Genomic DNA, 11,834 nt, shown 5'->3' with positions numbered 1-11,834 from the left:
TCCTGCCCTGTGGATACCGGCTCAAGCTTCAAGTAATTTATACCCATTAGTATTGCAGTACGGTACCAATAGAGCATCCACCAGAATTTTAAAGACTGCCTGATTCTGTACACTTATTACATAGCAAGTTTCTAGCAAATGATTCTGTAAAATAGTCTTACAATGCAAACTGAAGTTGAAATATTCTGCCCATGAGTGCAAAATATATTGCCTTTTGTGGGACAGTAGACTAGAATGTCTTCTTGGTGCTTTTCACAGAATCATAGGATGGTTTGGGTTGGAAGGGACGTTAAAGATCATCTAGTTCCAACCCCCTGCCATCAGCAGGGACACCTTCCACTAGACCAGGTTGCTCAGAGCCTCATCCAACCTGGCCTTGAACACTTCCAGGGAAGGGGCATCCACAACTTCCTTGGGCAACCTGTTCCAGTGTCTGACCACCCTCACAGTAAAGAACTTCTTCCTAATATCTAATCTAAACCTCCCCTCTTTCAGCTTAAACCCATTTCCCCTTGTTTTGTCATTAGTTGTCCTTATGAAAAGTCGTTCCCCAAAGTCTTCCTTTTATGTGTGTGTATATATATATATATATATATATGATGTGTGTGTGTGTGTGCGCTTATCTGTATGTGTGTGTATAAGTCATTGCAAAACATGGTTTAGAAACACCACAGGGTTTTTCTTTCAGTAGCAGCTCCTTTTCAACTTAACGTTCACAGTGACTGTGTCTTTTCAAGGATCTGTGTAGGTTTTGCTTTTTATCAAAACAGCAGTGATTTCTTCTAGAATGACATAGATTATACTGACAGGGACAGGAGAAACCTCAGAGGAAATACATTTAATAAAACTTGTGTGAAGAGGTTCCTATAGCAACAAAACACCCTTAAAGCAAGAAATGTGAAACTAGGAGTTGAAGAGCTGAAAAATAAATGGGCTTTAATGATGGACACATTTCCTTTGAAGGTGCTACTATTGTAGCTACTTGTAAGGGCTGTGAAGTTTTCACTTTGATGGAACCAGAGGCAATTACTACTGTGCATGTTTTACAGAAGAGTTTTAAACAATTTTCTCAGGGAACTCATTCAGTTTTGTGTGTCTAGCTGTAGGAAGCAGATGGATTTCACTTACAGGTATCTGTAAATCACAATTTCCAAGATACCTGGCAGAAGTTGACTGTAATGATAGGAAAGAGAAGCATGAAATTCCATTATTGAATAATACTTGTTTAAACCAAAGAAACTCAACTTTACATCTTCATAAAGACTTCAGGCTTCTTGGTCATATATAACTCTTGTGACCCTGGAGTGACTTTAGTACCAAAGATTATTAAAGAACCTTTGAAACTGGACTGTCCAGACACGCAGCTGACAGGAAGGACAATGAGCAGAGGGGCAAATGTGGGCAGTGCTCCCCTGCTCAGAGGTAAATAGTGGCATCTGTTGCCTTTTTTCTTCTGATTTAGTCTCTGATCTTGTTGCATTGGGCTGTTTTTCTGTGTCCCTCATGCATCACTGGAGACAACACCAATTTGCTGTTCTGCTTTGGTGTAGAATGGTACAGAAAGCGTTGGCTGATCATCAGATTGTTGAAGTTGGCCCTCCACTTAGTGAGTGTCCTGAATAAGTGGTTGTGTGTTGGATTTATGAAGGTGATTTTGACAATTCACTATCATTATGTAGTTTTTTTATTTTAATATCACCAATATTGGACAAATATTACAGCCTTGCTCTTTTAAAATTTAGCTAGTCTGTCTTAAATATTTGCTTGAAAGTGGTTGTGTGTGTAGAGGAATGAAATGCTAAAATGGCCTCCTTCATAAACAGTTTGTATCTGTTACTGTAAGCATCAACTTCAGTTTTAAGTTTACAAAGTTGAAGTTAAGAAATATAACTTCTTGTTACAGGTCATCCCTAAAGAAACAACTGATGAACTACTATCTGTCTGCCGGAGTGGTTCATTTGAGAAACTGGAAACACTGGTAAAGGTAGAGTCCTCTTAGTTTTTCTAGGTCACTGCCCTGTGAATCCTTTGTTGCTGGGCTGCAGCTGAAGAACACCTGGCCTCAGGTCAGTTAGGATGTTCATTTCAGGAAGCATGTCTTTTACCAGGTAGTACTCTGATCTTTCCCTTCTGAGGAAGAACTGTCAAAGCTGCAAATAAGGTTCCCTGCTAGTGTGACTCAGGCTCTCTCTGGAGTTAAACTGATGAGATGTGGAGCTGTTCGGCTGAATTAGGCAGAGTAGGAATTCCTAGCGAGACACTTGGCTCAGGCCTTTAGAGCTGCATCTTCAGTGATGGACTCTGGACTAGTCACCTTCTTGGTTACATGGAAGCTGTGTTAGATGAGAAGTATCTGAATAAGGCTGTAATAAGCTTTCAGTCTTTAAATATTTCATGTTAATCTTACCCTACGCTAGTGAGTAAGTTTATCTTACAAACTGCAGTAACTTGGACCTTGAAGGAAGGCATAAGCTCCTGGTTTATAGAGGTGGATTTATTTTCTGTAATACAGGAAAGGTTCTTCCTAATCTCAGGAGTTTAAAGGGTGTTCAGACAATCTTGAACTGAATCTTAAATCAAGGAGTTGTCCCTGACAGAGGGGAGCATGTTATAGTACCATTGTTCCTTCCAGTGAAATGTTCCTTCCCTGTATGAAAAACAGCAGTGCTGCTCAGCCTCCTGCTCCTTACGTGGCTGAGCCTCATGGGATAGTTTTGGCAGGATCTCTAGTTTTGAGTCTGGATTTGTTCTCCTGTAAACTTACAGCAAATCTTAGAATTGTTGGGCCAGGATTTGTGCAGATGTCGCTGCCTTGCACTTTCACATTACTTACCATGATGTCCAATATCTGTTCATCTTAAGAGATGATGATACAGATTTTCTAAATCCTTCAAGCTGGTATCTTTCATCACACCATGATCTCATCTAATGTATGAGTTTGGATATGTTCTCCAGGGGTTTATTTCAAATATTAGTGCTTGATATGCAGTTGACACAATTTGAATGTGTACTTCTGTAAAGCATGGGTGTATATTTTGCTGTACAGAAAAATAAGGTCGCACCAACTCTTTCTCTATTTTCATAAACTTCTCTCTGCCAGAATGGCTTCATTAAATACTGTTCTCAATATTTGCTGGTTTTGTAACTGGATACTACTGATTTTAAGGAAAAAAACCAACAAAACTATCTTTAGCTGCCATGGTTTTTATTTTATTAAAAAAGTTATGGCCTTACAGATCTCTGCATGCCTGGGGCTAGCAAATACCAGATGAAGAAAATAAAGTGGGTGGCACTTTAAAATGTGAAGGCTGTGAAGCTGCCACATGATGCTGTGCATGCTGAGCTTTCCTAATTTTAGAATAAGATTGGACAGGTTCAGTGGTGGTTGTTAAATGCTTAAAATGTCTCTAGCTCACAAAATCTGCAAGATGTAAATTGTCAGAAGCTGGAAGAATATTTGGGCAAAATTGTTGCTACGTGCCTGCCACGCTCTTGCAGTGTGTCCTAGGTGCTCACTTTGGGTCGCTGTCAGGCAAGATGCTGGACTATGGACAAACTACTGCCTCGTCCTCTAAAATATAAAAGTTCCGGAATAAATTTCAGTCCAGTCTTTCAGTTCAGACAGAAGTTTTCAGATTGGTTTTCCAGTTTGTGGTGTTTCTGCTGCTGAATTATTTTCCTCCCTCCCTGACCCAGAATCTCATCAATGAAGGGTTTGCTGTTGCCCAGCTGGTAAACCAGCTGCACGATGCTGTTGTCGAGAGCGGAGATTACAGTGACAAGCAGAAATCTGTCATAGCGGAGAAGCTTGCGGTGAGTATGTAGCTTGAGTAGAAAACAACAAACCAAAACCAAACACATTAATCTCCACTGGTAGTTTTTTGTTTACATTCTCTCCCAAGAATACCTAATGATTTATTTTGATTTTTAGTTCTGAATGTTTCTTGGTAGAACTTAAATTGTTGGCCTGTGAAATTTCCTGAGAAGCAACTGAAATGTAGTTAAGTGAATTATTGGCCATATTATATTGTTCTAATGGTGCTCAAGCAAGAGGTTTGTGGGTTTGTTTGGGGGGTTTTTTGACATAAATTGGGAGGGAAAATTAAGGCAAGATTTTAAGTCAGCACTTAACTTGCATTTTATAGTTCCAAATTTGTTTTTTTTGTTCTGGTGTGTAAAATATACCTTTTCAAAAAAAGGAGTTAAATTGCTAATTTAATTAATGAATTGCTAAATTTTGACCAAGAAGGAAAGACAGCAGGGGTGGTTTTGGTAAATTCAGTGAAGAAAGGCAAGGCGGGTGGTGTTGATGAGCTGCAGTGCTGCTCCCAGCAGGTGGTTGCAGACAATCGCTGCGTCCCTTCCTGGGTGGAGAACTGTCACATCTCAGCCTCCTCAAGATGGAGGCCAGACAGGTAATTTGTTGCAGTTCGTGAGCGCCACCATTTTAAGAGGGTTTTACCTCTTTCCTGTTTGCAGGAAGTAGACAAATGCTTGGCAGATGGAGCCGATGAGTACTTGCAGTTGCTGAGTCTCTGCGGCCTCATGATGCAGCAGCTAACGCACAACATCTAACAGCTCCTCCAGCCAGGGGGTTGTTTCATGGGTGGGCAGGGACCTGTGTGCTTTTGTACTGGTTTTTGCAATAAAAGGACTGCTTGGCAGTTGGAAAAGCTCATGCTGGAAGACTTGATTTTTTTTTTATGCTACATTAAAGAGATCTGTGTGTGCTGAAGGGCCAGTAATGCTCCTGCTTTGCAGTTCTTTGTGGTAGACTGAAACCAGGGAACTGTGAATGCACCCAAAATGAGCATGTATGTACTATCCAAGTGGCCAACATCAGCTGAAGGCAAAGAAAGGGCGAGTTGTTCCTTTCAGCCCATGTTGCTTGGTTTTGAAAATGCAACTTTGCAAAATGAACACACCTCTAGTGAAAACAAGGCTTCAGGATGAACCAGCTCCTGAGGGAGCACATCCCATATTACCTCCATCTTGTTATCAGGCCCTTAAGCAGTAAATGCTGGAAAAATCACTTCCTAACTAAGCGCATTGCAATATTTCCACTCAAGCTACACAAGAAAAAATAGGGGGTGGAGGGTGAATGTTCTGAAGATGCTTACGTGTTCCTGAGCCTCAGTGATAAGAAAACCAGTTTTTTAAAGCTTTTGACTTGTTAACCTGTATAAAGAACACAGCCCTGAGGGGAGGCTGAGCAGCTTTGGGGGTCTGGTCCTTTCCGACACTGCTTTGAACACCTGTTGCATCTTTTTTTTTAAAAAGTGAATTCCCTGAACAGTAAAAAAAGGCCTTGGGCTGGCAGGAAGCATGGCTGATGCAGTGAGCTTTTTAATCAAGTCAGTACTGATAATTACATCAGCCATTTTCTACTCTGATGTAAGGGTGTTAGAGACACATGTCCGTGACGCAGGAGCTGTGTCACATGGGGACAGCCTCTGGAAACTTGGCATTTACTAGTCCAAGTTACCATTCCAAAAACAGCCCCTGCACTTGCTGACAAAGCTGATGGGCACTGTCCCCTCTATGCTACTAAAGAGTTCCAGTCCTGACAGGTCAAGCAGACACAGCTGCTGTCACCCTCCCCTAAGAGCAAGGCACCCCTCTAACCAAGAAGCAGCTATGTGCAATTTAAGTGAATATAGAAGTATTTTATTGAACATTCAAACTTCATTAAGACATGTGCAATATGGCAAATTTTACTGGGTTTAACCCTAACTAAGACAATAGTATGATTGCTTGCTTGCTGGGGCTTAGCAACAGGGTCCAGATCACACTTACCACTAATTAAATACTTTATTGAATAAATACATATGAAACAAAAATGCATTTTAATGCTCTTATAAAAGTTTAGAGATTTTGAAAGGCCTTTCCAATTCAGTCTGAAGTTTTAAGTACATACAATAAAGGAAGGTAGGCTAGTTTAACATAATTGGCTGACTTTATACAGCACTTATATCTTTTAGTCCATAAGTAAATTATTAAATGATAAAGAACATCTAATACAACCACTTCTACGGAACTAGGAAATAAATTTCTAATAAAGAAAAAATTTACAGACCCCATGACTTTCCACCCAACCCCAACAGTCTAACCCTAAAGTGGATAAAGCCAGTGGCTTTCCCCACAAGAGCTCACGACAAAAAGTCGCTTCGCTTATCAAAAATCTGTATTTCTGATCCGTTATGAGCATTGAGACAAGATTCAATATATCCCCAAAGAAAGAAGCACAATGCACGTTGTGATCGCCAATTCAGCAACAGCGAACACTGCATTCAAACCACCTCATCCCAGGGATTAAATGAGATCAGCCACATTCATCGGCATCTCCTCCACTGTAGTATTGTAGAAAGTCTCAATGTCTCGCAGGATCCTCTTGTCCTCTTCAGTGACAAAATTGATAGCCACGCCTTTTCTGCCAAACCGACCACCCCGGCCAATTCTGCAGTGAGAGAGAACATGGGGTTATCTGCACTGCTTCAAACCTGTGCAAGATCCTTTCAGTAACTGCTGCTCCTTTATCTGCCACTGCCCACTTCATGCTGTTATTTATTTACAGAACCAGCTGCTACCAAAACCATGTCTGGTCAGAAGAACTAGCAGGTAGTGCCAGCACTAAGTGTCCATCCTAGAGAGCAGCCGAGCAGGAAAGGTTACTCTCTTGGCTGCAAAGCCAGGTCTGTGTGGAGTTGTTGGCAATGTGCTATCAAGTCCTACACCTCAACCTCCCTCCCTCCATTCATCTAACATCCCACACCACACAAATTCTGTCCCAAGCACATGGCACATAGAAGATAAACTCTTGCTCAAAAATCAGAGTTAATCCGATTCTATCCAGTAACATGGAGCAGCACACTCCACGTGACAATTTTAACTTAACCTAACTGTTTCCAGTGGGAAAACTTAGGGTTGGTTTTTCTTAAAGCAGAAAAATCCAGGCTCCACATTTTTGTGTAAGCCCAAGTCAGTCACCCCGGAATGCCAGTACAGTTTAGTTACAGCCACCATCAGTTCTACCTTCCTGCAAACCATGCAACAAAGCACCCAGCCCGCAAGAGCTGCATACGCAAAAATGGCTCACAAAACTGAGTGAATAATGACAGAATAAATACATAAATAAATACTGACTGGCTTTGTTCTAACTGTGCTTCTTACGAATATCCACACCCTAAATTAGGTCAATGCCACTTCTGAGCAACATCTTGCGTCATCAACTGCTGCTATCAACTCCGGTTTCTTTTTTTTTTACATCAAGTAACAAAGCTCAGTTTACGTAACTTGGGGACAGTCACTAGAAGCAGTTAACTAAACCCAGGAACACAAAACCCTTTAGTTGCTACCAGAAGACACACACCACAGAGAAACAAATCCCACACTGTAAAAGGAGCCACAACAAGCAAAAGCATGAACACAGCTGGGCCTCCAGGAGCAAAGGCAGTGCTACCCAGCTGGTTTGCTGAGATGATTAAGGGCCTGTCACTGAGCAGCAGCTGTAGATGAGTGAGAACCTACAGATGGAGTGAACACTCCCATCCAGACACTGCACCAGTCCTGAGTTTGCTCACTGCACTCCTCAACCTACCTGACAGAAAGGCAGTTCAGTAACTGGCCATTCCCCAGACCTCAGCAATGAATGATTAGTCATCACTGAACTCATCACACATTTAAGTTCTCCCACTGCTTTCTCTTATTGTCCAAAAGTTCTGCTTCTCCCTCATTTCAGAACCAGAGCTGTGCAAGCCAGGGCTTTTTTAAAGCCGAACCACAGCAGTTTATTTCCTGCTGGCTCGTTAGCAGTGAGTGCATGAATGGATGTGTCACTCCTCCTGTCACTGGTAGGGACTGAAGGGGAGAACAGGCGAGGCTGTGTGCTGATGTCTGCAGAGGACACAGAGCCAACTCACCTGTGAATGTAGTTTTCACGATTGGTCGGCAGGTCATAATTTATGACCAATGACACTTGCTGCACATCAATGCCACGAGCCTGAAAAGCAACACAGGTTCTTTAACATGAGGCACAGGCTTTAGGTTAAACAATTTATCCCGTGCTTTTGTTGACCACATGGTTAGTGATGAACTACAACTGTGTAGTCCATAGTGGAGCGTAGTCTTTACTCTTCCAAGAAGCTCCAAACAGTTCAGGCTACAAAGAACCTTCACTGAATGATGAAGCTTTTGGCTCCAGACTTAACCAGAAATGTGTTCAGGGTAAGGTAACACTCACTCACCAGCAAGTCAGTAGTGATCAGGACACGGCTTGATCCTGATCTAAACTCTCTCATGATAACATCCCGTTCCTTCTGGTCCATGTCACCATGCTGTAGAGTTAAAGAAGTTGTAATTAGTACAGGTTCCAACACTCTGGAATATCCTTTAAAGAACAAAGTAATGTATGAAACCCAGCGTCCCTGCCTGCTGTGGGAACAAAGCAGGTAGGGATAGAGGGAAGCAGTTTTCTTTAAGCAGGGGGAACGACAATACAGCACTGCACAGCTATATTATAACTTTCCTGCTTTTCACTCAGATGTAGCTCATTATCATTTGTTTTCTAACACACACACGGCATTGCAGAAGTTATTTAGAAGTATCAGTTCTTACCAGAGCGGAGACTGTGAAGTCCCTGGCGTGCATTTTCTCTGTAAGCCAGTCTACTTTTCTCCTTGTATTCAGGAAAATGACAGCCTGTGTAATGGTCAGTGTCTCATACAAATCGCAGAGAGTATCCAGCTTCCACTCCTGCAGAGAACAAAGGAGACCAAGAAACACATCATGCCACTGGCCGTTCAGGACATAGCGTGAATCTCAAACAAGGAACAAAACTCGAAAGCAACCACCAACTAAGCACAGTCTAGTGTGTGATTATATTCAATGTGACCTAAAGAGTTGGAACAAGACATCAAGCAACGTTTCTGCATGAACTGTTGCACCAAATCTTAAGACACAGGACACTGGACATTAAGAAAGAGGTCCACCCTAGTCATTTTTGATCCAGTGCATAGTTGTTCTCCTTCTTGTGTGTACTCTACTAGCATTATTACAGAAACCAAAGCTCAGCCTTGGTTTCTGCAATTTTAGCACAGTGCTTTAACAAGAAGAGAACTCGACTCTTCCAGCCAGAGCAAGCGCAGCTGATACCAACCTCTCTTTCAACATTAATGTAGAATTGCTTGATACCCTCCAGAGTCAGTTCTTCTTTCTTCACCAAAATACGTATGGGATCTCTCATGAACTTTTTGGTCACTTCCAACACATCCATTGGCATTGTAGCTGATAGCAGCACAACCTAGAACACATTACTCTGTGTTAGCAGACTCCTAGGACACCAGGTTTGATTTAGAGAATTCATCAGCAGTTCTCAGCTACAGTGTAAACAAATCTGCATCTATGTAACCATGTAAAGGGTTTTTTACCTGGATGTTTGTGCTTAGTTTTTGGAAGATCTCATAAATTTGATCCTTAAATCCACGGCTCAACATTTCATCAGCTTCATCCAGAACAAACATTTTGATCCATTTAGGTGCTATTAAAAAGAAAAAAGTAGTAGCATATGAAATTTCAGGAACACACTAGACATTTTTATTAATGCCAGTCTCCTTTAGGACTTGGCTTTCCAGGACAACTCTCCACAGTGACAGTAAATACTTAAGCTCTTACTGCTGCGAAATTTTTACTTGAATTTTATTACCAAGAACAAAATTAAACTCATACTTACAAAGGTAGCGCCTGTTTAACATGTCAAACACACGCCCAGGAGTGCCGACCACAATGTGTGGAGCCTCAGCCTGAAGTTTCTGCATTTCATTGCGAACGTTTGTACCACCAATACAAGCATGGCATGTCGCTCCCATGTAGTCGCCAAGGGCCAGAATTACCTTTTGAATCTAAAATAAAACCTTTCCATTAGGAGTAGCTCCTGGTACATTAAAGATTAAGCCCCATCATCACTCGTGCTTACAGACTCTGGAGGCCAGCAGAGCAAACAAGGATCATGCAGCTCGAATGGTTAGAGAACACAGTGGCTAGTCATTTTGGTCAACTGTTCACTAGAAAGCTCGAGTCAGAGGGACACTCGAGTTACGTTTTTGTCCTTACTAGTTGAACTAGACAAGTGACTACCGTGCATCTGCTATGAACTTAAAAAGCAGGGCCTCCAGAAGTGAACTCACCTGTTCAGCTACTAAATCCTGCACGTTAAGCACTTGCAGCAAGTTCATTAAAGTGTACAACTGCAGTGCTATGTGCCAGGCTTTGAAACACATCTCACCTCACCAATGTCTCCAGAGTAGAACAAAGGCTAAATAAACATTCTGCTCAGAAGCTCTTGCTCCACCTTTGCTTTTTTTTTTTTTCAGATTTCCTTCCTGCATGATTTATTATGTTTAGCTTTACCTCCAAGAGCAATCTTCACTATAGCACTGGCATCTCAGTATATTCTAGCTGAAAAGGCAGGAAGTTGCATATAATGTATTTTCCACTCTATTTGTTCTGTTCAACATTTCATCTTAAGACTCCACATTACTGATATACTTTAATCCTGAAAATTAAGTATCCTTTAAGTTTTGTTAAACATTCCCACTTAGTAAAAGAGGTTATCAAGCCTTGAAGGTGGAGTAGACATGCAGTAAGAGTCAGGAAAACATCACAAAAATACAAAAACTGAAGTGACCACATGAGCACTGCAGTTTTCACGTTGCACAACTGCACACAAGTCCAAATAGCTTCCCAAAAGCTTTGTTTTGTTTCCACTCAGAACACTGTGCTTTAGCAATGTATCTTGTATGTTATTTTTCTGTAGATGGTCCCTCAGAACAATACACAGCAGAGCAGCTGGCTCCTGCAACCCTGCCCCAGCGCACCCTCCACATGCATCAACTCAGCTTTTTCAGCTTGTGGGACAGAAGCCAGTTTATATCCCCCATTACTCAACACAAAATGGGTTCTGAATGGATATTAGTTACAGCCCCTTAAGAAGTCTGTTTGTCTCAGTTGTGAAACCTGAAACCTATGCAACACACAAGCAGCTTTTTGTTTTTAAACTACACTATCAATACCTGTTGAGCCAGTTCTCTGGTAGGGGCCAATACTAGTGCTTGGGTCTCCTTGAGATCAATCTCCAACTGCTGCAGGATGGAAATAGCAAATGTGGCTGTCTTGCCAGTACCTGACTGAGCTTGAGCAATCACATCATACCCTAAAAAAAGTAGGATACATATTTACTGCTCCCACAGAGATCATTCATGTTTTCAGTTTTATTTTATTCCCTTTGAAATAAGTGATCAGTATTAAGAGTTCTCTCCATTTCAGGTCAGTCCCGAAAGATGGTGTACCATCATATCACTTGTTCAGTAAGGATTAAAAAATAGATGGTATAACACTAATAAAACAAGCGTATGCATTTTACAACACTTTTTAAATTATCCATTGTTGATACGAACAAGTGCATTTCCCACATACCTTTGATGCATGGAATAATAGCTCTCTGCTGAATAGCTGAAGGCTTCTCAAAACCATAAGCATAAATGCCTCTTAAAAGGGATTCTTTTAAATTCATATCATCAAAATTGTCAACAATCTCATTCCAATTGCTCTGTAATAAAGAAAAAAAAATTAAAATGTTAAATCCAACACTTATCTCCATCAGTGATTAAATTCTCAACTCAGTTCCCATGTGCTCACCTCAATGACACCATCGGGGTCCATTCCCTCTGGGCCGCCATGGTCTCTGTCACCAAAAAGAACAAGCTGTTAGCACAGCAGCATCTAACACTCAGAGACAAGCTGAAATCTTGGCTGCAAAACCCATTTCCTGGAACCCATGA

At 41.4% G+C, this 11,834-nt stretch overlaps 1 protein-coding gene and 3 non-coding genes across 4 annotated transcripts; all 4 read right to left on the bottom strand.

Moving 5' to 3' along the window:
* Positions 1-5,645: 5,645 nt before the first annotated feature.
* Positions 5,646-11,737, bottom strand: EIF4A2 (eukaryotic translation initiation factor 4A2). The gene is made up of 10 exons (XM_010166972.1): positions 11,692-11,737; positions 11,470-11,602; positions 11,067-11,206; positions 9,728-9,896; positions 9,426-9,535; positions 9,155-9,298; positions 8,614-8,751; positions 8,244-8,333; positions 7,920-7,999; positions 5,646-6,457 (listed from the first exon to the last, which is right to left on the bottom strand). The coding sequence occupies exons 1-10, from the start codon at positions 11,713-11,715 to the stop codon at positions 6,313-6,315; spliced, it is 1,173 nt and encodes a 390-aa protein (XP_010165274.1). The 5' UTR covers positions 11,716-11,737; the 3' UTR covers positions 5,646-6,312.
* On the bottom strand, positions 8,404-8,530 carry LOC114818529 (small nucleolar RNA SNORA63). Its single transcript, XR_003766187.1, has one exon. It is a non-coding gene; the product is annotated as a small nucleolar RNA SNORA63 (small nucleolar RNA).
* On the bottom strand, positions 8,932-9,112 carry LOC114818530 (small nucleolar RNA SNORA81). The gene has a single exon (XR_003766188.1). It is a non-coding gene; the product is annotated as a small nucleolar RNA SNORA81 (small nucleolar RNA).
* Positions 11,286-11,355, bottom strand: LOC114818531 (small nucleolar RNA SNORD2). Its single transcript, XR_003766189.1, has one exon. It is a non-coding gene; the product is annotated as a small nucleolar RNA SNORD2 (small nucleolar RNA).
* Positions 11,738-11,834: the final 97 nt, after the last annotated feature.

This window comes from Antrostomus carolinensis, unplaced genomic scaffold (genome assembly GCF_000700745.2).
Source record: "Antrostomus carolinensis isolate BGI_N321 unplaced genomic scaffold, ASM70074v2 scaffold44754, whole genome shotgun sequence".
Lineage (NCBI taxonomy): Eukaryota > Metazoa > Chordata > Aves > Caprimulgiformes > Caprimulgidae > Antrostomus > Antrostomus carolinensis.
The sequence above is the reverse complement of the archived record's forward strand: the minus strand, read 5'-3'. Positions and strand labels throughout refer to the sequence as shown.

Bases quoted from the DNA above. Each gene is read 5' to 3' on its own strand.
- EIF4A2 (XM_010166972.1), bottom strand. From the start codon at position 11,715: ATGGACCCCGATGGTGTCATTGAG. The intron at 9,299-9,425 runs GTAAAAAACCCT...AATGTGTTCTAG, and splicing joins AACTAAGCACAAACATCCAG to GTTGTGCTGCTATCAGCTAC. The intron at 8,752-9,154 runs GTTGGTATCAGC...TGTTCTCTGCAG, and splicing joins ACATTAATGTTGAAAGAGAG to GAGTGGAAGCTGGATACTCT.